The sequence below is a fragment of the Apostichopus japonicus genome, chromosome 12 (assembly GCF_037975245.1).
Source record: "Apostichopus japonicus isolate 1M-3 chromosome 12, ASM3797524v1, whole genome shotgun sequence".
In the NCBI taxonomy this organism is placed as follows: Eukaryota; Metazoa; Echinodermata; class Holothuroidea; order Aspidochirotida; family Stichopodidae; genus Apostichopus; species Apostichopus japonicus.
The window spans coordinates 23323472-23349761 of record NC_092572.1 but is presented as its reverse complement, the minus strand read 5'-3'; the positions used below and the strand labels follow the sequence as shown (position 1 = coordinate 23349761).

Sequence of the window (26290 nt, the reverse complement as noted above, 5' to 3'; positions counted from 1 at the left end):
TTTATGTTATGTTCTTGTTGTTGTTGTTTGTTCTTGTTCACTGGAATCATAGTGTTTTATGCTGTTGTTTTATGTCATATTGTTGTTTTATGTTGTTGTTTTATGTTATGTTCTTGTTGTTGTTGTTTGTTCTTGTTCACTGGAATCAAAGTGTTTTAAGCTTCAGAGTGTTATAAACTGCTACACTACATTTCAAGATAAAAATGTACCCTGATCGTCAAGAGAAGTTTGAATATGAAGACTTCCTTCTGGTCACAAGATTACATATATCAACAGCTTTTGAGTGAGAGAGGATAGATTGCACTGAACAAGAAGCAAAAGTTATCCTGGTTTAGAAGCAAAACTTCTCTTGTTTTAGAAGCAAAAGTGATCTTGTTTTAGAAGCAAAAGTGATCTTGTTTTAGAAGCAGTCATCTTTGTAGAGTAACTTGTGTTGTCTCAGATGCTCCAAAAAGTTAAGTCTGTTCTGCAAATTTGCATCATATTAGGATCAACTTTTTTTTTCTTTTGAAACTGATTGACTTAATAGTCGAAGTAACTGCAGAAGTTTCATGAACTGATGACATTAATGTGGTTCCTGTTATTGTCTACAGGAGGCCTTAGATAACATGGTCATCAAACTGGATACAGCTCAGAAGAGATGGCAGGAACAAGCCACGAATATACACTTTGAAAACAAACAGAAACTAATGGAGTTTGGACTCAATCCATTGGATATATGAGGTGAAAGGTCACAGTGGATGGTGAAAGCAGTGTTTGCAATCCTGTGGAGAATGACAAGATGTCCTGTCACAGTGATGTGTCACAACAGTGTCATAGTCTTGCTCCTGCTATTAGACATCGGAGATGACCTGTCACAGTGAGATGTCACGATGTCCGAACATCTGTTAGTAGATCAGAGGTCGTCAGAGTCAGTCTGCCACAGGGAGATGTCACGGTGTCTGATTCCTGGTAATAGATATCAGAGGTGACAGCAATGTGTCACAATGTCTCAATTCTTGTTGATGGGCCTCAGAGACAGTTTGTCACAGGGAGATATCACAATGTCTGATTCCTGGTAATAGATATCAGAGGTGACAGCAATGTGTCACAATGTCTGAATTCTTGTTTATGGGCATCAGAGACAGTCTGTCACAGGGAGATGTCACAGTGTCTGATTCCTGGTAATAGATATCAGAGGTGACAGCGATATGTCGCAATGTCTGAATTCTTGTTGATGGGCGTCAGAGACAGTCTGTCACAGGGAGATGTCACAATGTCTGATTCCTGGTAATAGATATCAGAGGTGACAGCGATGTGTCACAATGTCTGAATTCTTGTTAATGGGTGTCAGAGACAGTCTGTCACAGGGAGATGTCACGGTGTCTGATTCCTGTTAATAGATATCAGAGGTGACAGGGCAATGTGTCACAATGTCTGAATTCTTGTTGATGGGCATCAGAGACAGTCTGTCACAGGGAGCTGTCACAGTGTCTGATTCCTGGTAATAGATATCAGAGGTGACAGGGATATGTCATAATGTCTGTCACAGGGAGCTGTCACAGTGTCTGATTCCTGGTAATAGATATCAGAGGTGACAGGGATATGTCATAATGTCTGAGTTCTTGCTGATGGGCGTCAGAGACAGTCTGTCACAGGGAGATGTCACAGTGTCTGACTCCTACTAATGTAGACACTGCAGATAACCTGTCACGTGTGATGTGTCGCTATGGCTGATTCCTGAAATTAGAGATGATCTGTCACTGTGACATATATCTAATGATAGTAAGCATGCAAGATTTAATGTTGTGTGACACAGAGTGCATACATGTGCTGCTGTTATCAGTCCAAAAAGTGACATCTATTTACTAGGCCTGTGTGTGTGCATTCTTCAGTGGTACATGTAGGGGCATTGTTACTTGTGTTGCATTGTAGTGGAAGTCAAGAAGATCTGAATTTGTGCTGCATCTATGAAACACTAGAGCAATGTGTTCCTAATCTTTAAACATCCACAAATATGCTGAGCTCCTTGTTATATAAATTTGTATCCTCAAGTTTCACTTTCACAGTGGCATTACCACAGGGGCATAGCTCACCTCCCATTACCCAAATAATGGCCTCCTAAAACATTGCTAGAAAAGTTTTTGTAGAAATGTTTCTGCCTGGCCCCCTAGAAAAGCATTTCCCCCATAAAAGAAGTCTAGCTATGCTCCTTCTCTGTCAAGTCAGTCATTGAGGGGAAGGGGGGGGGGGCAGATATATCAAAATTAGCAGTAGGGAATTCCTGTGATGTTAATGTGGTTCATAATCATTGGCTGATGATTTCATTTAGTTATTTATATACCTTACAAATTCAGTAGAGATGAATTCATATTCATAATAAATATCTGCCAGTTACAAAGTGACACCCTTTCCCCCTAACCTGATCCAGTGACCTTACTACTGCTACCACCACCACCCTCTTTGGGTGAAAGATATATTGAACATTTAACCTGTCCTTCCATATCATGAGAAAATTATCTATGATCGAGAATTCATACAGATTGTATTTATGACCACATCATTACCTCAACTATATATAAATTTCATAAATTATTATTTTTACTATCAATTGTTGAACCAATTCAACCTTATCTGCAAATTTAAACTGTAAATTTTAGACGAAGATTTCAGAAAAAAAGGATCATGAACAGAATATTTTTCAACCAGGGAAGATAACGAGAATGTCAGAATTGAGACTTTTTCAATCCATAAGTAGCCGTAGTTGTGTGTAGTTTGCATTTGCGTGTCGAACAAATCATTTCATATTTCTTTAATATATTTTCTAATAAGTGCTTTCGATATCCCGTCCATTTTTACAACGATTAAAAGTTAAAAGCCAAGATCTTATGTGCTGTTCTAGTTGATGCAATAAATTTTATTCCAAATGGATTTTCAAATTATATGAAATAGTTCGTATTTTGCATTTCATGTTTGCAGAGAAGGTACATAGTTGAATATAAGGTACCACAAGTTCACTAGACGTCATGCCATGAAGTGGACTAGTTCAAAAACTATTTAATGAGATGTTCCAGTGTTGTAAAAAGTTATTTGAATCAAGTCACTATATTTTTTAATGCGAATCGACTCTGATATGTTACTCTACTTATGTTACTCTAATCATGTTTGTCTAATTTTTGCCAATAGATATAACTGGCAATGTCTCGGCTCCGATTTCAAGGATAACTTTCTGCAGTTTTCTAACCTTGCTTCGTTATAGTCCAAGCAAGGAGAAATTGAAATTGAATGTTAGTAATATTTCTACAGCTCTTCCAATATTCAAGATTTTCAACTTTAAACTACGGCATGTCTCTGTTATGCTCCTTTCAGGCTAATATTGCGATGATGACATCTAATCCTCAGTGCAGTCCGTTATGTTAATCGATTCATCCATTATTTCTTGATAAATGATCATAACTCAACCAAGACTAGTTGTTCTTTTGACTTCATATGATCAACAGAGCATCATCAGATAACATTCAACATCATTTGTCCTTAACAAGTTTGTAACACATGAATAACATGTCATTTGAGTCCATAATAGGTCCCATCTTTTCCCTATTGGGTTTTGTGTTGCATCTGAGACACTAATGTAATGGTCTGTATCTCCAATCATATGGTGTGTATCGTCCAATCATAAGGTCCCCATGTAGTTCGAGTCACTCCAAGATTAATGTATGTCGTCCAGTTACAGAGTTGTTGACAATTAATAATCATGGACGTTAAATATGAATGTAAGAGACTAACTTCGGTCAGCTTGCGGCTTTGATAAGCCAATGAGGCTTCTTCGCGAGTTCCTGCTTGCAGGAGGATCTAAAATACATACATATCTTGGACTATTATACAATCCAGTCAGTTCTATGGATTTATCTTCAAAGCATGGTTATAGAATTACAAGCAGACTAAAAGCAGTGGTTTTGAACAGTCCACTACTTATCAAAATTAATTTCATGTCTAAATTCATTTTAAAATTGAAGCCATTCAGTATAGTTATAATCTGTTCTTTCAGTCTCGATCAAAGGAACAAATACAGTTTGTTCATGGCATGTCACTGTTTGACTGTCAAACTCAAAATTACTTTCTGAGTGGCTTTTTCCTTCATACCCTTTTTGCAACAAATTTGACAGCGACCCAATATGACACAGCCTAGGGCTAGCGGATGCAAGATGGGAAATGTAAACACTGCCCCTGTATGAACATGAACCACATAGAAGAAGATACCGTAGGTAAAACAAAGACCAGTACAAATTTTTAATACGCACAACGTCTATTTTCTGGAATTAATTTATTGCAATTTAAACTTTCAAGAATAAAGATTGGTTTGTAAGGTAAGGCAGGTTTGAATTTTGTCGATGTAATGTTTGTAACATTTTGTGAATTACCATCAAGAGTGCAGAGTAGCAAATGAGAATGTTAGACACTTGCATGAATACAGACTCGTTTAAACAAATGAAGATGAATTATTTGATTTGCGGTATTAAAGATCTTTAGCATTTGCCCCCAAATATTGCTAGAAAATCAATTAATGGTCACTTATAGTCAAACTTCTCTTTACCAAATATGCTAGTCACATGCTGGTCACTTATATTCCAACCTTTTGTATAAATATGCTAGATAGTCAAACATGGTCATTTATAGTCAAACTTTTGTTTCACAAATGTGCTAGATCATCAAAGGATAGACACTTATATTCCAAATTGTGTTCATCAAATATGCTAGATAGTTTGATAATGGTCACTTATAGTCAAACCTCCATTTACCAAATTTTCTAGATAATGAAACAAAGTTGTCACTTTTATTCCAACTTTTTGTATCACCAATATGCTAGATCTTCGAATAATGGTCACTTCTATAACAACGTTTGTTTCACAAATATGCTAGATTATCAAATTATGGTCACCTGTATTCCAACTTTTGTTCAACAAATATGCTAGATTATCAAATGATGGTCACTTATAGTGAAACGTATATTTCCACAAGTTTCAAGAAATTTTTGTAAACCGAGGCATTTTTTCCTGATCATACAAGCTTTAATATCTGGGGATAAGTGTTAGAACTCCAGGAAAGAGAAACAAGAAAAGAGTTAAGCTGTTGTAGCACAATGGCGACTTTAAAATATACCGGAGCAAAAGCTGATTAATTTGATTGTATTCCCCTAAAAATATAGTAAAAAAATTTCTCCTCCCTAGCTCCTCTCATGAATATTTCCTGAGAAATATCAACACTTTAATTTGAAATGTATAGTAGATGACCTCTCAAGTTCTGGCATAACTTACCCCCTCTCCCCCCTACCCCCCCACCTGCTCCTCCCTAATACAACATTTTTGAGTTGCAACCACATACTGATTTTACTTGTCAAAGGTTCTTCAACTTTGTCTAATAATCATTGAAACGTAGCACAAAATTCCAATCTGTTGTTTGACAATTATCACACTGACATCTAACAATACTCTTTGTGCATAGTTTTTTAACATATTACCAATTAACACTTCAAGTCTCCATTTTATGTGATACTAAAATAACGTCAATGTCGTAGACATCATGAAAATGTGCCTGTATTAAGAGAGCGCTCTGCCGGCCCAGGCATTCGACCAATTTTTTTCCTTCAGAGTAATTCTGTGGCCACCAACTAACATCAGTTCAATTTCTTCTTGTCAAGACCACCAAACACTTTAATTCTAACTACTATCACACGACACCGGCTTCCTTTAGTTTATTGACCATGTCGTCGACTGTCTCCACTTTCTGTCCTGCCTCTCGTACCGGCGGGTCCTCCACTCTTACTATTTCTATGGTCGGAGTTACATCGATCCCTAAATCGGCTGGAGTCTTTTTATCAATCTTTTTCTTTTTGGCTTTCTGTGGGGGAGAGAGAGAGATGGAGAGAAATTGGAGATTGACATTTTAATTAGGATCGTTACAGTAATTCATCGATAAGAAAACACGATAAATGAAGAAAAAAAACGAAAGGTGGCACAACCATAAAAGAAGTTACTCATCAATCCCTCTCACAACATGGGATCAAAACATATTAGTGTAGAAGAGCTATCAGACGTCCAGTTATTGTACATGGCTGTAGATACCAATAAAACTTCACCAATAAAACGTTTCAAAGGGCAAGTAGAAAAAGCAAACATTGAAGATAAAAATATAAATCAAGCAGATACAGAAGACATGAAACAACAAAATGACAAAATACAAAAAAATTCAGAAAACAATTAGTCAAATGGTGACAGTTCTGAATTTGACTCGGTCTTTCCCAATACATGGAAAATGTAACCCAGGTATTCACATATTAGTATCTGTCTTGCATTGCTGTCTTGCATTGTACTGTATATCTTATGTAACCTTTGACCTCAACCAATCACATTACACTTTTTGTGTTTATCACTTCACTAAGAAACACCCCTTCCCAACCCCAACTCCTAATACCAAAGGAACAACATTAACCTATTCTCTTTCCACTTCTTCCCAACCCCCCAACCATCTCCCCCAACCCCTCCCCAACATAGAAAATCCCTCTTTGGAATACTTTGAGGACTATCTTACCATGATACTTGGTAGGGTTGCATATCTTGGTTCATTTAACCTCAGGTCGGCGGTGACTACCGCGGGAAGTTTGATGTGGACGGTCTCCAGGCCTCCGTCAATCTCTCGTAGAACTTTCATACTGTCGCCCTCTATCGTGACTTCAGATGCGAAGGTACCCTGCGCCCAATCTAGCAGGGCAGCCGTCATCTGTCCTGTCTGATTGTTGTCCCCATCGATGGCCTGGAAAAGAAAGTTGGAATGACAAGCTTGAACCGGCCGTAAATGGTTCTGTTCTGTATCCTGCTCCTCAAAACAATTGTTCGAATTGCGACCTGACTGATAAGATAAATCTAATTACTAAAAAAATATATATATAACCATTAAATTCTCCCAAGTGGCTTTTTGTTAATTATATTGTTTTGCTTCCAATGCAATCCTCTTCCTACCTCTGATAGTCCCTCCTTTCCTATCTTTATTATTTTCAGTAAATTTGTTACTCCATGAACCGAACATAATTTTTTTTACTAACATCTCGATTGTGTTTGCTCGATTTGTCTAAATCTGTCTGGAATAATAATGCAGGCCCTAAAAAGCTATTCTGACATCTGTAACCCCAATCCCTATTACAACCCACTCTCGTCCTCCCTCACACCACCGCCTCCCCCCCCCCCCCCCGTTTTTTTTCATTCCAGTTTTGACTTTTGAAACCAGTTTGTATTCAGTAAGTCAATGACATTGACAATGGTTTGCAGCTTGGAAGCCATTTAAGTTGGAAGGATCAAAGCAATGAATAGACTAGTTTTCTGGACACTACAGTGCAAACTTGATGCTTTGTAACTGTATAGTGGGAATGACGGTGATAAGCCGGTAATCGTACCTGTTTACCGAGCAGGATTAAATTAATGTCTTCATCCTTGGCTAGTTTTGCAAATATCTTGGCCACATGCAGGGGTGCTAAATTCTCGTAATCCTTTTGCGCTATCTCGACGTGAATACCTCTATCTGCTCCCATGGCCAAAGCTGTCCTGATCGTTTCCTGGTAGAGACAGAAGACAAATATTATTAAAACATGGTAATGATATATGAATTACACTACATGGGCCAATTAATTGTCTGTTGGTGAAAGCGACCAGGAATCTTAGGACCCTCATATCTTGCCAAAATATAGAATTCAACTTTATAAGAACTCTTTCATCTACCGTGCTGCAATATACATTAAATTTGGTAATTTGGAACCTTTTATTTAATTTTACTAATTGTTTCACCTAGTTCTAGTAATGTACATAGTTTTAATGCTTTCTTGATGTGCAATCATTTGAACATCTTATCTATCATGGTTTTCATATTCTTTAATTGTTTCACCTAGTTCTAGTAATGTACATAGTTTTAATGCTTTCTTGATGTGCAATCATTTGAACATCTTATCTATCATGGTTTTCATATTCTTTAATTGTTTCACCTAGTTCTAGTAATGTACATAGTTTTAACGCTTTCTTGTTGTGCAATCATTTGAACATCTTATCTATCATGGTTTTCCTTTTTTTTAATAATATGCTATATTTATACTGGTTTCAATAAAAATGAAAATGAAAAACACAACTGCAGTCTATCCGTTAGGATGTTCAGGTCCTTGATAACTAGATTAAGGTACATTAGCAAAGCTGCTTAATTCCAATGCATCAAATAATAGAGATTATCTTTGCTGTGCTTCTTGTTTGAAATTTGTTAAGGCCAGTACAAAGATTCTAAACTCAGTATTCAAATTTCCGTGCATTAATGGATAAAGGTTGTCAGCTACTTATTCTTTCATATTTAAGACCCCCCCAAATAAGTTCAAAATTATGATTTTGTTTTTTGAATCTACATTTTAAGTTCTTGGTTTTCACATGTTACATGCTATATAAAGGCTCTTAGTTCTGACTGACACTTGTTTGGATATTCATGTAAATTGCCCACCAGTTCCAGTTAGCTTACTTGGCTCTGTTTTGGTCCACAACTGACAGCAATGATTTCCTTTGCGATCTTCTTTTCTTTCAGTCTCATTGCTTCTTCTATAGCAATTTCATCGAATGGATTCATGCTGTGTTTAACTCCTTCTGTAACCACACCAAGATTATCTGGTCTCACACGGATCTACAAGAAATTTAACAATACGCACAATTAGGATACGACAAATACTGTATGGCTGGGATCCGCCTTATATGGACCCCAAGGCATGAATCATGGGTAAACACATACCAGGTAACTCCCAAAATCTTTCCCATAAAACTCATGATAGCAAACTAGTTATGCAAAACAATTCAAACTTTGCAATATAGCACATTTACAAAGAATTGAGACTGCTGCAAATGTTTCTTGGGTCAGCTGTGAATAGTGAGGAGGTGTTTCCTTGTCATTCAGAAATGATTCTAGGTGACTAAACTTAAACAAAGAATGTGCACTTATTGGCTAGCACATAAAAAAACTGTTTGACATAGTCCTATACTAAGGTAATGAAAGCTGGACAAGCAATGTTTGTAGCAGCCATTTTGGAGACCAAATCACAATTTGTGTCGTTCTGACATAATGGATTGTTGTTCTGTTATGAAACTGGAGTAGCCTCTAGGCTAGTTAGTAGTTTGACTCAGGAAAAAACACTAGGACTAGCCTACTGTACTAAGTAACTATATAAATTAATCTGGCAGTTCAAACCAAATACCCTAAATTGTTTCCTGTTAAATCTTTCTCTCTCATTTAAAATTGCCTACCATGGCCTAGCAACTCAAAACTCCCAACAAATTATAGGCCTAAGTTACTGTCAAATGCCTATATCATTTGAAGGTCACTTTCCTCATTTTCGTTAAGGTTTACATTGGGCTCTAACAAGTTAGACGATTGTATTCCCAACAGTAGTGAAGTTAGTAAAGCCTAGGCTAGTCCCGCATTCTTTCAGTAAAGCTTTGAAAAACTGGAATTCAAAAATCATAGGTTATGAAACATTTATATCTAACCTTGACAGCATAATCAATTACTCTTTTAACTCCGACGAGAACTCGTAAAGCCATGTTTGCAACACTTTTTTTTGAGAACGTTCTACCACTGGTTAGTAACTTCACCGTTAGCCTAGGTACTGTGTAAATGTTAAATTACGTGTGCGTGCAGTGTACACATAACGAAATGCAAAGCGAGTGGTTTGAGCAAGACTTTTCATGTCTTGAAGCTAGCATAAAAATACAACGGTGAGTGTAGCAAACCCCGTTAGCAACGAAGTGAAAAATGTGCTGTGCTGTGATTTTCATTTTATTTTTTTGCCCGGCAGGTAGGGGGAGGGGAGGGGAAGGTGGGTGGAGATTTGCTTTGGCTAAGTTGAACATATCTAGTAGATTTGTGTAAATTTTAATGTATATGATTGGTAAGTAAGCGGTCATTGTGTCATTGATAATTCCAACTGTAAGTAACTGCAACTGAACAACTATATACTCCTCAGAACTAAGAAATGTTGGGCTAATAGGCTCAAGAATTTCAGCCCCTAGTAAAATAATCATAGCTTTTAGCTAAAAATTTACACTAATAGTTCTAAGTAATTCAATAGCATGCTGATTTTCCTCAATGGAAATCTTTTTGGAATAGGTGCAACACGGCTACGTGGTATATATCTGTTATCGTGTTTTAGTCGTGTAGCTGATTTAGGTCCAAAACGGCTTTCCTTACAAGTAATGTTATATTTTAAGAGCGCCAATGTAGTTGTGAAAAATACAACACTATTACTAATAGTAATACAATAGCCTAGGCATACACAACTAGTAAGTAGTATATAGCAAGACAACACCAAACAATTACATGCCAGGGACCTACAAAGGCTTCAGTAGGCCTTACTATGACGAACCTTAATTTCAGTAAAACTGAGTTAAAGAGGTAAAATATAGCGTTAGTTACAGGTCACTTGGTGGCAGAGATCTATCGCCTTGTAACGTTACTGTCGTTAGCAGTCCCACTCCCAGTGGGCCTAGCATAGAACTAAGTTAACTTAGGAATATACAGTAGGCTACGGCCTAACCTCGCCAAACTTACAAATTCAAGCCTTGCCGAGGAGTAGAATCGTAAGGGCAATGAATCTTCAACTTCTTGGTAAGTATTTCAATATTTTCTTTCTAAACAGTCAGTTAGGCACAGCAGATAGTTGTACTTGTAGTAGCATGGTGGGCTCATAATAGGCACATAGGCCTAAGTTAAGGGTTTGATCAACGATGTCTAGGCCTATCAAGGAAAAGTTCACATTACTCAACTGTATGGGTTTTTTTTATAGGCCTATGTGTAGTTCCTCAGAAATGTAATGATCTCAATATATGTCAGACAGGTCAGGTCCCAGAGAGTCGTGGTATCATGTTGAGGTAATTTTGGTTATTTTTAAGGGAGTTAAATTTCCAATAATAGAAATATATACATGCAAAACTCGGAGAGGGTGTTCAAAGCTTAAAAATATCACAATTTGAAATTGATCAGCACACAACTGATATGAATAAATCTTGGTGTCATTTGTGTGCATTATTACGGAACATTTCTTAGCTTTATCACATGTGTAATTTGTCATTTTTAATTCTTATATATCTTATGGTTTATTTGTGAATATTATATACTGTATTTATATATTTATTTTACTGTAGGTCTAGGTCTCTTATTGTAAGGGTGTACAAGCCCCCGGGCTGCAGGAATTTGGTTTCCTTTTGTACATCTTGATCCGCTTTGTGTTTTCATACTTTGTTGTTTGTATACTGCTTTTTGATTGGATCAAATATATAATGAAATGAAATCAGCCAGATCTATGAGCACTTCTTCTTACTGGAAGGAACAAACAAAAATATCTGCTCATTTATTTTTGATAATTGAATCCATTTTGTGGTTACTGGGATCAACCAGTATATAAGTTATAAAGTGACTTTCAGATTACACTAATTTATTCACATGCTCCTTTAAACGTTCATTCAAACATTTAATTTGGAATTTTTTAAAAATTTTTATTTCCTTTCAGAATCGTTTGGGCAAAACTTTCCAGAGGTAAAATTCATTGTTTGATGATTGCATTCATGCCTTCCTCTTTAGTTTTGTGTATTCGATTGCATTGTTTCTCCTTTCTGTTTCTTTCCTGTTTCTCCTTTGATTTTGTATTCACAATTATTATAAATATTAGAGTGACGCAATATTTTGAATGTGTCTGATCTCAGCCAAGCAAGGTCACACATTTATTTACCGTCATGAATATTCATAAATGACAGCAATTGCACCTGATTTGTTAGTGTTTGATTTCGTTTGGTTATTTGGTAGAAGTTCACCATGTCTAGATCTAAGTTACTGAGAAAAGAGGGCTAGTCCTGTTGCATCTAGACACAAGTGAACATTGTCCATGTGTATAGTGAAAAGTGTACACATAATGCATATCATGTACAGTACAGTAGTTGTGGAGTTTTATTGCATTTTAGGGAACATTGTAGATCTTGTACAGTAGAAGTGTAATTAATATATACGTAACGAAATACAGTAATTCATTCTGGTTAACTGAATTAATTGAATCGAAGTGCTAAACATCTACATACACCAAACACAGGTACTTAAGCTTGCAACAAGATTTGAATATAAACTGCATGTAGCAAATTATCATGTATTCTAATAGGAACCATGTATTTAGCTAAATCCATTACATGTAGGTTTATAATATAGCATACAAATAACCGAAGCCTAACAGGACAAATTTTAAGGCTTTTTTCTTTTTGTCCAGGCTCCGACAATCTGTCCTTACTTTTTTGGTTGTGCTATTAACAGCAAATATAGTTGTCCCTAAAGAAGTGTAGCAAAATAAGAAATACTAGTTTGGAAATTGTAAGAGAGGTGGGCAGGTTTGGTGTTCATTGTAGCACACAACCTTTCAGGGTGATACCATTTTATGATTTTATCTACTTGGGGGTATTTTATGTGTATACAACCAGTTATCCGTCAGACAAGGTGCAAGTTGAACCTCCAAACTTGTTTTTCAATTGTCCAAACCTGTTTGGTGATCTTTAGGGTTAGGGTGTTTGGTGGGTTAGGGTTAGGTGGTGTTTGGTGATCTGTTTGGTGTTTGGTGATCAGGAGTTTGATGATCTTAGACAACTGGACAAAGTTCTATTAAAGATCTGCCTTGATTACAGTATTGTACAGTCAAGGAGTGACCCATTTACATACTGGCAAAGGCTATCAAGGAACTAAACCAAGCATGAATGCTCCTTTTTCTTCTCTAACAGGAAAGTGATGGCACTTTAGATTGCATCAGCTTAGCACTGACGTGTGCCTTCAATAAGAGAGGCACACTGCTGGCAGTTGGATGTAACGATGGCCGTGTCGTCATCTGGGATTTCCTGACCAGAGGGATCGCCAAGATTCTTAGTGCACACGTCCATCCTGTCTGCTCTGTCAGGTAAGTGTGAACTCTGCCAAAATCACGAGTCTACAAATAGACGAAAGCTAAAGAGGCCCACAGCCATACAGTCCTATTAATGTACCCCACACTGGGACCCAGTCCTTAGCAGCACAGTATATCAGCATTAATTACAAACTGTGCTCATCCAACCAGTCAAATATACAGGGTGGCATAAGCATTCAAATTTATATAACTCCTACCTTTGCCAGGCTTCCACCCTCACCCGATACTTGTGCCGACATAAATAAGTATAACAGATTTTGGCAATAATATTCTGTACCATGTAAAGGAATGGTAATGATATGGTTATTATGGATGGTTGTTATTTCTCCATCTCTCGTTTTTCTTGTGAGACTTTTCTTCCACTGTGAAGAGCCCTTTCTGTGACAAAGAATCGATTAGTAGTAGTAACAAGTTGAGTCTCGTCTATCCGACATGCTCAGTGATTAACCTCCGCCACGTATCACGATCTTGTGCAAGGTTTATTGCTTGCTCTAAATTGTTAATGTTAACGTCCTTAAATTGCGACTTTATTTTTCCAAGCAAGGTAGTTACGGGCCTTCCTACTGGTTTAGCAGTATGTCTCAATGCTTCTCTTAAAGCAACCTTTGCTGGAGCGTCCTCCTGGAGTCTTGCTACATGACCGAAATCTTCTATGTGTGACTATGGATGACCAAGGTGTTTGGTTGGTTTCATTGTAGAGCTCATCATTTGATAACCAATTGGTTATTGGTCCATCTAATGTTGAAAATATTACGAAGTAGTCTCCTTTGAAAAGTGTCAATTTTGCGATCAAGATCCTTCGTTGTGCCCCACAGTTCGCAATAGTACAAAATAATACTCTTTAATAAAGCCTCGAAAATCCTAAGCTTAATGTTCCGGCTTATGTTTTTGCTAGCATTCAATTCCTCGAATTATATTTTCGATCTTCATGAACATTCTCTCCCTCAGTTGGAGCCGTAACGGTCACCAGTTACTGAGCGCATCAACAGATAACATGATATCAGTGTGGGACGTCATGACTGGTGACTGCACACAACGCTACAGGTTCCCGTCTCCCGTCCTCAACATCCAGTTTCACCCGAGAAACTCGTAAGTATTGATATCACATGACCGAAAGATATAAACATGTACATTGTTCAGCATATTTTATGTGACCAAAATGTCACGGCCACACAATGCTAATTTTATGCCCAACAGAAACTTTTGCTTATCGAAACAAATACCTACCTCGCCAGATTCCGGATATTTAGTTAATGCCGAACCTCTGCAAAACAGAGATGGTAGATCTTTAACTAGGGTATTGTTATGTAATGTTGGAACTCTCTGAAGTGTTTCTTCTGGCATCCAGGGGGTATTAAAGTGACAGTTTATTGAATGAGACAAATTGGCCTGAATTCTTATATCTTGTAGAAAAGTTTTTGAAGGCACAAGGTTTGGCTTTTAGTTATATTTAACAAACCCCTATCTGTTAATCTGTTGTCAATTTATTGAATGGGAACTGACAAGGAAGTAATAACACCCAGTAGATTGATGGATTGTAAGAAATCAATTGGACCGATTTGTAGGGATGCTTGGAAGGTCAAAGTTCGACGTTTCAAAGCAATCGCAGGGAAGTTACAGCATTCACTATACGAAACCTAGTAGGTATAAACATACTATAGATAGTATGTAGCAAATGATATCGCTATGAATATTCAAAGTCTTATCAATTAAAATTAACTGTGAACTGTGTGGCAACAGCACTGTCAGTGGCATCGTGAGGGCAGATATGCCAAACTTCTGTGATTAATGTACACATCAAGATTACAAGAAAAATGCAAAGCTTGTGAAGGCCCTTTGCAATCCTGACATTACTCTAACATATTCTCTGCAGCAAGAATCAAGATATTTAAAAAAAAAACAGTCTTCAATTAGCTTTTTGAAATATTTGAATCTTCTTTTAAATACAAGAGTAACATTTTCTGCCTTGGGAGTTTATACTTTTTCAATACGTTGGAATATTTCAATTGATGCTGTTCTTTTCTCGTCTTCAACAGACAAAAAGTTTTGGTTTGTCCGATGAAGCACGCACCCGTCCTGTTGCACATGGATGGATCTTACAAAACAATACCACTGGATGAAGATGTAAGTATTTGACTTGATTGATTTATTGATTGATTGATTGATTTATTTGTTTATATTCTTTGGTTTCTGTATTCCAGCTGTTATTCATAACCGGCGGGCATGACAAAGCTTACCTCTTTACAGAAATACAATACTGGGTGGATACAATATGCAAAACTTTTTGGCATTGTGATGTTTTGGCAAAGCTCTAAATAGGTTTGATTTTTGTTGCTGGTGTATGTAAGGAATCTTCAAGGTAAAGTTGAAAGCCAAGACCAAAATTTCCACAAATAGGATTTTGTAGCAAGCACAGTAATAAGCTTTGGTAAATGTTCCAATTGCATACCTGTTACAAAATACTTAGTGTTCTGACACTGGATTGATTTTCGTAGTTATTTAAATAATAAAATGTTGAAATAATTTTCCTGATGCTAATACCACTCTATACTGTCCTATCATATCATGCTTCAAAGCACTGGTACTGACAGTATGAACAGTTCCTAATGTTTATCCGATTCTAATGCTAGTACCAAGTCTCTATACTGTCTTGTCATATCATGCTTCAAAGCACTCATACTGACAGTATGAGCAGTTCATGCTGCTTATATTGTCAGTATGAGTGCTTTGAAGAAAATGAATGTACATTATAGATGTCTTGGTATCTCAGTGAGAAACACATGTCAGTTGTAAATGTTGGACAAGATGTTGTTAGTTCATACATTTCATCATAGTTTTGATCTGTGCTAAGATGTACTACATTCATAACTGGTGCATTTACAGTAACTACCTTTTTTGATATCTTTCCTCCACATTTTTTTTATTATCTGTTTTTAGTCTGACACAACTATCGTGGCTTCCTTTGATAGACGAGGAGAATATATTTACACAGGAAATGCTAAAGGAAAGGTAATATTTAGATCTCCTTTTACTTTGTAAAATGTTACTCATTAGTACCTCCTTGTTCTAGTCTCATGCTCTGCTGGTCCATATATTCTGTTAGATGAACTTAACTGATGCTGTATACCTACAATATTTAAGGGACTGCTGTATTTGGTTGCTAGCTTTTGGTGATTTGATCAACAACAATAAGTTACAGGCTTGGTGCAAGTAACTCCATTTTAAGTTGTGGAAAGTCATCGAAGGTTGTCTTCCGGACTCAAGTTAAGTCATAGGTCGGAGTGACTGTATCCTCTCTACGAGGAAACCTTTCACAAACTTGTTGTGGTGATTTTACTTTTGAAATGACTTGACTTTGCGAAATTAATTGATGAGTCCCGCCTCATTAAAAATTACTGTCCCAGAATAGGTCTGCTGGTTATGAATCTATAACACACTGACCTATTTCTAGAGGTGGGCTTCTTATTTTGAACTTTATGGAAATTATGGATGCCTTCTGTTCAAACAAATATTTTTTTTCCTTCCCAGGAAACTTCTTTCAAGTTTTTAACCTCATGGAAATGATAACCAAATTTGAAAATCATACAAAAGTATTGTAGTTTTGCTTGGTTATCTGTAGTGCAGCTTAACTGAGCATTGTAATGGGTTTCTCATTTTGTGTAATTTCTTACGGTAACAAAATGTTCGCAACATCAGTGACAATGTCTGCTCCATTTCAAGACATCACAAGGCCTTAGATTTATTGTTATTTGTGTTCATTCCATGTGGCATTGTCTTTGACTTTTTGGTTTTTCCTTTAATTTTTTTTTCTTCTTTCTTTCGACAGATGTTAGTTTTTACGACAGAAAGCTTGGATCTAAAGGCTTCTTTCAAGGTCACCACTGGTACCAGCAGTTCTACCGCCATCAAATCAATTGAGTTTGCCAGAAGAGGCGGGTAAGCCATCCTCCCGTCATTGACTTGTACCTCTCAAGCAATTACCTTATTAAAGCTTCTGTTGTTTTTTCTTCTTTATGTTCTGAGTCCTGTATCAATATGTGATTTAATTTTTAATCACCGGGGAGTATATATATCGGAGAATTACAAATTGATAGGCTGTGACCTAGCCTAGGGGAGTCACAACAAAGATTGCCAGAGGAGAACATTTTCGTATGCAGGGCTTTGTAATTTAAGCACCTAACTTTATTATTCACTAAAAGCCAACAAAAATTCAGTCTGATCTAACTGCAGGTCCTGAAATTCAGGCTGTTTGAACAAATATTTTCAATAATTTACTGGCTAAATGCCAGTGGGATTTGTTATTATTATTCACCTCTGTCCAAACAGTTGTTTCCTGGTGAATACGGCTGACAGAGTCATCAGGGTTTACGACTGTAACGAGGTCTTGATGTGCGGCAGATCAGGGGAGCCGGAACCGATACAGAAGCTGCAGGATCTCGTAAATAGAACCCCGTGGAAGAAATGCTGCTTCTCGGGAGATGGCGAGTATGTCGTTGGAGGTGAGTTTTCTTTCTGGACAACCATCAGACAAGTCAATTTCGATGGCGTGTTTAACAGATGAACATTTCTTGTTGGACTGAAATCAGGCGAAAGAAATTACTTGTGCAATGTGTGTGTATGTAGAGTTTTTGTATTATGCCTTAGAAGCATGTTGCAGAGGTATGTGGGAGTTTAAATCGCTTATTACGTAGCATTTGGTGGACATTGATTGCTGGTCATGAAGAATCAATATGTAAACTTACTGATGAATGGTGGTGACTTGAAAAGATGTAATGCCTGTCGTAAAATATAAACTACTTAAAGGACGTTACTGTTTTAGACTGTCTTAAAACACTGCTATCGGTCCAGGTGTTATTTCTTATACCACATTTAGGTCTTAAGGAATGACCCTTTAAATAGTTGATGTTCATTGGTTAAAGTGACTGGAGGTTGTAGTCTACTACACAGACTATCAGTTCCTCAGATGCAAGATAAATCTAAAAGGGTAAACAAGAATTAAATGTTCACAAATGACATGTTTATGATGTGCTTACAAATGTTGTCATGGATGAATTGTTTTTAAGGTCATCCAAGGATGTTCTGTTGTGTATATGAAGTAAAAAGAATGTGTGTTGGTGGAGTTATTACAATTTAAGCTATGCTGAGGCGGTGACATCATCACCAATTAAATCTTAAAGGAGCTTTCTGAAGATTAAACATATTTAACAGGTGATTATCTTGTAATCTGGAATAGCGACACACACATTTATTCTGTTCTTTTCTTTCTTGGGCTTAAAACATGTCAAGACTGGAATTTAGCATAAAGTCATTCTTTAAAGGAGCCTGAAATATTATTGTTAAATCTGTAGAGACCTACAGACAAAACAGAAATATGGTAACACTGGTTACCTGGCAGTGCTGAAATGTGTTTTTGCCCATGGGTTCAGTCAGAAATCTCTCATGATGTGATGATTTGTTTGATGTTTCAGGTTCGGCTCGGCAGCACGCTCTTTACATCTGGGAAAAGAAGTACGGCAACCTGGTTAAGATCTTACACGGAACGAGAGGAGAGCTTCTGTTAGATGTCGTTTGGCATCCAGTCAGGCCAATCATAGCATCCGTATCTAGTGGAGTCGTGTCTGTATGGGCTCAAAATCAAGTCGTGAGTAGTCGTGACGACCACATGCAAATTTGTGTAAACCAAAGGAAGTCCCTTGCAACTAATGGATAACTGTTGCTTACTGAGTGCAGTGTAGCATTTAGTTATGTATTAACATCTCTGTCTAGTGGTGTCTAGTCTAGTCTTTGCTCAAAATCAAGTTGTGAGTAGTCATAGCAACCATGCAAATTTGTGTAAAATGCAGTAAATTTTGCACTTGGAAACCTGTCTGCTGGTTTATTGTAACATTCAATTAGTTGTATAGTACTAACCTAATAACACTGTGTCAGCATTGGTTTAGCACAAACGAACACAACTTGAAATGTGTACACAATGATAAATGACAGCAAGCCTGTGAGATTTAATGTGTCATTATATTAAAAGATGATACAATTTAATTTTCCTTCGAATTTTCAATTATTAACATACATATGGGAAATCATTTCACATGATTTTGCTGATAAGACAATGAAATAGACGTCACTTTGTGTACTGGCCACATACGAATATTCATGTCACTAGTTCGTATGAATACACAATGAAATATGTTTTAAGTACATTTCAGCATTGGATAAAAATCAGGTTAAGAGTCGTAGTCATGGTAACCAAATGAAACGCTTTGATCTGTACAAGATCCTATAACTACTGGATGTAACATTCCATTGAGATATTTGTAAAGTAGCAATGGTACCTTACAGTGTTTTATCTCTGTGGATCAAAAGCAGGTTTTGAGTGGTCGTCATGGCAACCCTCACTGGCTGCCAGGAGTCGTAGGAAACGGTTGTGGTTGCACAAGAGATTAATGGAGAAGAATAAGTAGGATCCATTATTTACCTCCAGTTTGCACAACTGTTTCAAGTCACAGTATGTCAATGGGTTTTTACTATTCGCCAGTAGTCAGTCGCTGCTAGGTGTGTGAGGACATGCCTTGAAGCTGCTGAAAGACTTAACATGGTCTTTGTTTATCTCATGTTACATAACATCATAAAGCTGCTTTATTCATGGTGAGAAATCTCTTTGGCAAACTGCTTTTTTATAATGTTGATGCTTGCTTCCCCTCACCCCCTCCCCCTCCCCACCCCAACAGGAGAACTGGAGTGCCTACGCACCAGACTTTAAGGAACTGGACGAAAACGTGGAATACGACGAACGAGAGAGCGAGTTTGACATCGAAGACGAAGATAAATCCGTAGAAGATAATGTTGGTGAGTCACACGTAGAGAAGCCATCTTGGTATCTTCTCAATCTGGTGGGTAGGATATTTATTGGTCAAATGAAAGATGAGGAATTAATAAATAGTATAACTTAGCTCATGAAAATTGTATGAAGACTGATGAACCATGGTGATCTGAAGTAAAACATTTCATTTTACGGAAATCACTTCCCTGCCACTTTCTGGGTTGCATCTAATGAAACTGGGTCCAAGATCCCTGGTTACAAGGTATGCAAGCTACTGTGGCTTCTGACTGGTGTGATGTCCAACCAAGGAACGGTGGATAGCTCAGTTAGTAGATTACTGGGCTTGTGACCCAAAGGTCACAGATTCGAATCGGTCAGGGCAAAATTTTCTGTCAATCTTTATCCAATATTTTCGGGATGCAAAATCTCTATAATCGTCAAAACGGTGAAGAGCTGACTAATTATAGTATCAGCTAAATGGCTGCTGCAAACATAGGTGATTTAGATGGAGGGGTCTCTGATTATATGTATCTATAATAAAATATGCAGACTGCTCCAGAATTTATAATTACCATCCTTTTTGGAAAATGAATTTTGTTAACGGTTGTTAGATATCACATCAAATTCTAGAATCAGATTCGAAAATTACTTTAAGAAAAAATAAATAAAAAATTTATGTAAATAAAAAATAAGATAAAAAAAAAATTAAAGTTACTACTTGTCTTCATTTACTAGTATATTATGACACATTTCTCAAAATTCACAGAATTTTTATTTTCTCATCATGAACTTCCTTACTGAGTGCTCAATAATTTACAAGATGGAATCCTTCATGTTACTTTTGAGTATTCAATGTGTGAGTTTACTCAAGTGAAACAACAAATGAATCTGATGTCAGAAGTGTAGAGGCTCTGTAATTTTTTGGTTTTAAAAATTACATTAATTTTGAAATAAAAAACCATTATGAATCAGTGGTTTTTCTGCACATGGTGCGGAGCTGTTTGTAAAATGTCCAAAAAACTGTGACATGTTCCATGCTACATGTATATATTTATAAAATAATTTTGTTTGTTCGTTGATTGAAAGATGATCAAAGTTGCACTAATAATGATGTCATTTTTTGAGCTGTTTCAGTAAGATGTGTTAACCGTTAAATGTAAGATATTTGATGTAACGTGAATGATTCTCTCGTGTGATATACGCCTGTCCTAGTTTTACGTTCCCCCCCCATTTGGATTACAGATGCCAAAGCGATTGAAGATGAAGACGTTGATGTGACCGATGTTGAACCCATTGCTGCATTTCTCAGTAGGTAAGTAACAGACGAGGTGTTGTTGTCATGGGTCTTTGTTTTACGGTATGGAAGAACGGGAAGGGTCAAGGGTCATTATTTTTAATACAACATGACGTGGCTGTTTGTTTGAATTACATCTATCATTTGCTCTACTTCAAGATCTTTGGTCCTTTTTCAGGGAATAATTTATCTGTTATTGCATCGCAATATGCTATGCAAAATGGTCAAATTGCTATGTAAAGTGCAAGCTTGTATAGCAAACTGTAATTTTACGCAGGAAATATAGTATTTTTTTACACAGGAAACGTAGTAATTTTACACAGGAAACATAGTATTTTACACAGGAAACGTAGTGTTTTTACACAGGAAACGTAGTATTTTTACACAGGAAATAGTATTTTTAAACAGGAAACGTAGTATTTTTACACAGGAAACAGTATTTTTACACGGGAAACGTAGTATTTTACACAGGAAACGGAGTATTTTTACACGGGAAACATAGTATTTTTACACAGGAAAGGGAGTATTTTTACACGGGAAATGTAGTATTTTTACACAGGAAACATAGTATTTTTACACAGGAAACATAGTATTCTTAAACAGGAAACATTGGAACACAGGAAACAGAGATAAGTTCAGAGCCTTCACAAGTGCTACATGAAATTTTAACACTAACTTATTCGCTGCATTTAATTTTTTTTAAATTTTTTTATTTGCCTGCCACCAAGCGGGTTCCATTTCAATTAAGTTTGGGTGTGATTTTCTGTTGACGTGGTTTCTACAGCTGTAATGGTTTCTCAGGAGATGAAGAAACACCATGAAGCAGACAATCACAGCCAAACTTGATTGCCAAAAAAAAAACCTGAGTAAAATGTGTCAATGTTACAGAGTTACCACACAGAATTCAGAATGAGAAAATGGTTCTTATCACTCTTTAACAAATTGAATATATAAAAGAAAGGAAAAAGCAAACAGTAGTAGCAAAGATTTCCTCAGTTTTGTCCGATTGTGTTTTTTGTGAATGTTTTTTTGACCTTTTGACCTCTCCATCTCATTTTACCTCAGTGATGAAGAAGCTGAGGACGAGAAAGCACTGCTATACTTGCCGATATCACCAGAAGTCGATGACCCAGAGGAACCCACCTGGGCCCCCACAGTGGACCCTGTAAGCATACTTCTCCTTTGTCAGAATCACCATCGTAATGTGCTCTTTGAGGTGACAGAGCAATTCCTCAACCGTGGTCCAAATCTCGCGAATTGATGTTTGGGCCACCAAAATCAGCTTTGGTGGTCGTGCATTGGAAGACTTTTTCTTTCCAGCAAATTCAAAGCACATTGTAAATAAAATACTCCTTCCCCTCATAGACCTGGGGGGGTGGGGGAAGGGGAGGGGAGGGGGCTAGTTAATATGATAAATTAGTATCACACTCCATCACTAACAGGTCGAAAATACAAAAATAGTCGTAGACCTATGATCCTCCAGAAGACGAGGTTTACTGGCCTGGAGCTGGTGTTCTTTTCACCAAACCTACACACTCTCTTATGTGGTGTACATATGTTATAGGTCATTCTTTGTTAGTTTGCTTTTTATCTTAATTTCTTTGGTGGAAGGTCTACTTTAGAAGTTTCATATCAAGCATTTCTGATATTATTTCTTTCTTACAGACCGATGAAGTCCTTCAGACAGACTCCAACAAAAGGTCACTGAGCTCAGACCTTTCACCGAAGAAGAAAAAAGTCAAGACATTTGATATCAGCCTTGAGAGTGCACCTAGTGACGGTATGTACACCTATGACATAGCTTCTCATCTTCCATGGGGAGGGGGGTGGGTGGGGGTGTGGGATGGGTGGGGGGTGGGGGTGAAATGAGTCCCATCATATTAAGCAGAAATGTCTGTTCCAACTGATACAATTACAACTACTACAACTTAACAGAACAATAAATTGATTACTTAATTAATTATCAGCTTACTCTACTATTATTAAAAGTACAAATTTAATTAGTAGCATTAGCAACAAAGTTTAATTCTGGTCACTCATGTGCAAGTTTGAACAAACCTTATAAGTTTCCTCTTACTGAGAGATCTTATTACCCCAAGTATTTGCAATTAACTTTAGGGTCATTGCTTTTGTTTTGGTCTGGGGGTTGGGTGGGCATGGTGGTGGTGGGGGGAGAGAGAGAGAACATTTGGAGGGTAACCTGAGGGCCCCCTAGATCAAACTTTGTTACCGCATAATATATCCATGTCATATGAAGGAAAATACGGTTTAGATACAAAACAATGACACCCCTTGTGGTTCTTTCAACATTTTCAATTGCTCATCTCATGGAGAAGGGTCTTTTATTTATATTTTTTTGAGGGGGGGGGGAGATTTTTTTGTGTGGGTATAGGAGATACTACTTCACACGATGCTATTAAGGTTGCAATGTACCTGTTAATAACATTTGGGGGTGACGGTGGGGAGATAATACAGATGCTTGACAGCATGGTACATGTTACTATTTAATTTCATAATGAGAATAATGAAATCCAACCAAATCCTGTAATATTGTTTATGTACGTGAACTCACTCCCCTTGATTTGTTGTTTATTAGGAATGGCAGGTTATATCAGAATATTATTCAAAATTCTATGATTTTTACAGAAATACATCCATTCCTGTCAACAAGAGGAGACAACAAGTCCAAGAAGAAGATCGGACAACAGCCGAAACCCGGGAAAGATACCAAGACCAAAAAGAACAGGCATGACCGACAGAGGAAGAGGGGCATGGTGGACGATTACTCGGAAACGGAATGAAACGTAAAAAAAAATAGACTCTGTCTCTCGTACAGTCACCAGGAGGACGGAGATTGAAATCAGGAAAGTGGATTGACTGATGATGGCAATGAGTGCAAGTTAACTGTGTGCCACCTCACTCCAAGAGCTTAGATGAGGTTTCATGAATTAGACATGGAATGACCAATGAACATGTTACATAGATTAGGAATCATTGAATTAGCATCGGAATAGCAGAAGATCGTTTGGTTCCATATTTGATAGGCCCATTAGGAATGGCCTATTGGTAATATTTAAATCGCAACACCACCCTGTAGGGACAATGTATTTATATATGCTGTTCATTCATGTCATGCTTTAAAGCACTCATACTAACAGTATGACCAGTAAGAATACACTTATATAGTGTTTTTATTAGCCAAAGGTTAGGAACTGTTCATACTGTCAGTGGGAGTGCTTTGAAGCATGATGTAAAGGACAGTATACAGTGGTATTAGCATATGAAAATTGTCCGAACTATCTGCCAAAATAATGGGCTTCTCTTAGTTCTCTAAGTATGTAACTACAAGTGATAAAAAAAGAACTGTCTTTAGTTTTGAAAGCTTCTCCATGTGCTTGATACTTAAAGGGTGTGAAGACTCGCGCAAAAAGAAACGTCTAATGCCAGTAATCTGACCTAGTTTTGAATGAGGTGTTAGACACCACCATCATCCCAGAAAATACACACACAGCTTTTGCTACCGTCGGTAATTAGACACTAGTGTACAGTCACTACATACAGCTGCAGTCAGTACCCACAGCACAGTGTACAGCGATGGACATCTCAGGTCCAGCTCAAGGTATCTCGTTTCATTACTGTCTGCATATTGTAGCGACACAAACAAAACGTCACTTGCAAGCAACAGAAAGTTAACTTTTTCAGATGGCCGCACACGGTTTGGGGCGAGTCTTCAATGCCTTCAAGGTGCGAGGTCTGAATTATTTAATACCAACTCATTCAGTGACCTGTTATCCATGCTTTAAAAGCTGTGTTGTTAGTCAGGGGCACCTGTCAGTAGACGACACTCAGAGAAACATGAAATAGCGTTTGTTTGGTGACAAAGTTTTTAGGATTTACTGAATTTGTAAAATAACTCGCTGATTAAAATATAAAGTAATTAGGCCCATTTTTAGTAACGCTTGTAGACTTTCATCAACTGTTTTGGAAGTAGGACATAAACTGAAATGGGTTCCTCGCTGCTGTACCTTGTTTGATTCTGTGATGTAATATTCACTCAGTAGTAACATTCATCATATTCTAATATCAGCCAGTTTAAGAAGGGATTAATGTGGTCGCAACCATTTAGCTGATCCTATGTATTGTATGTATGTATTTTAGATCCTCCTGCAAACAGGAACTCGCGAAGAAGCCATCATTGGCTTATCAAGCCGCAAGCTAACCGAGGTCAGTCTCTTAGATTCATATTTAACATCCATGATTATTAATTGTCATCAACTCTGTAACTGGACGACATACGTTAATCTTGGATTGACTCGAACTGGGGACCTTATGATTGAAAGGCACCGGCGTTAACCACTGAGCTAACACTCCTTTGTATGGAAAGGCTCACCTAATGTATTGAAAGGTTCAATCTACGTATTGAAAACTTTGAACCCCACAAATTTAAAATGTGAAGCAATTTTTCATTTTTAAACTGTAAGCATTCAACGCCTGATTTTCAAGTTGCTCTTTGCAGTAGAAGATGTTGACCTCACGGTACCACATCTTTCCTTGTTTGGTGGAGTTAGATGATCACCAGCTTTGTATATATATATGTAAATAATTTGTAAATATTTTGTTGTATAGCTATTCAACTTTCATCATTTTCTCAGTCTGGTAAATAACAAGTATTTGTTCTATATACCTGGGTAGCTTAATATAACAACTCCCCCTTCCCCCACCCCCCCCCCCCTCCACCCTTTTAAACAGAGTAGAATATGTTGCCCCTGTCTGTCACCTGTGCAGAGTATTCATTTATTTGTTGGAAGAAATTTTAAGGATTTAAAGTTACATCATGAGATTACTCGTTAGAAACAACCATGCTTATTAGTAACCGTGTTAAGTAATAAACCGTGTTGAATAATAAACCGTGTTTGATAATAATGTAGCTATTTCAGAGAAACAAAAGAAATTACACAAGGCAAACTGATGTGTTGTTTGCTTTCTTTCTTGGGTTTGTGAGACTACCACAGCTCTCACTATAGAAGGGAAATTACACACAGGACTGAGAATAAATTAACAACAGTGAAAAGCATTGTTTTCTGTAATTGGAAATTACATCATTAATCTACTAAAACACTTTTTTTATCTTTCACTCCTGCACTTAATAGTTGGATGAATGCAATCTTGTCTTTAGGACAAAGCTTATGTAATTAAT

The 26290-nt window shown here is 37.1% G+C and overlaps 3 protein-coding genes across 4 annotated transcripts in view; 2 read left to right on the top strand and 1 right to left on the bottom strand.

Annotated features, from left to right (window-relative positions):
- LOC139976776 (dynein regulatory complex protein 12-like) overlaps positions 1 to 2910 on the top strand; it is a 29244-nt gene extending 26334 nt beyond the window's left edge. Inside the window, exons 6-7 of one of the 2 annotated variants that reach the window (XR_011796254.1) lie at positions 594 to 1499; positions 1574 to 2910. Coding sequence is in view for 1 of the 2 variants with exons in the window: in XM_071985527.1 (XP_071841628.1) it covers positions 594 to 722 (129 nt within the window). In the remaining variant the exon portion in view is untranslated. Of the gene's footprint in view, positions 1 to 593 lie in introns of both variants that reach the window. The other variant, XM_071985527.1, reaches the window with a different exon arrangement.
- A 1356-nt stretch (positions 2911 to 4266) lies between these two features.
- Positions 4267 to 9704, bottom strand: LOC139976775 (electron transfer flavoprotein subunit beta-like). Its single transcript, XM_071985526.1, has 5 exons — positions 9540 to 9704; positions 8524 to 8682; positions 7427 to 7585; positions 6568 to 6789; positions 4267 to 5877 (listed from the first exon to the last, which is right to left on the bottom strand). Exons 1-5 carry the CDS (start codon positions 9591 to 9593, stop codon positions 5707 to 5709), a joined length of 765 nt encoding a protein of 254 aa, XP_071841627.1. The 5' UTR covers positions 9594 to 9704; the 3' UTR covers positions 4267 to 5706.
- Positions 9705 to 10304: 600 nt separating this feature from the next.
- Positions 10305 to 25522, top strand: LOC139976773 (retinoblastoma-binding protein 5-like). The gene is made up of 14 exons (XM_071985524.1): positions 10305 to 10656; positions 11558 to 11583; positions 12804 to 12976; positions 13931 to 14071; positions 15019 to 15106; positions 15920 to 15991; positions 16809 to 16918; positions 17309 to 17481; positions 18451 to 18623; positions 19708 to 19825; positions 21042 to 21111; positions 22159 to 22258; positions 22759 to 22873; positions 23740 to 25522. The coding sequence occupies exons 1-14, from the start codon at positions 10638 to 10640 to the stop codon at positions 23892 to 23894; spliced, it is 1533 nt and encodes a 510-aa protein (XP_071841625.1). The 5' UTR covers positions 10305 to 10637; the 3' UTR covers positions 23895 to 25522.
- The last annotated feature ends 768 nt before the right edge of the window (positions 25523 to 26290 follow it).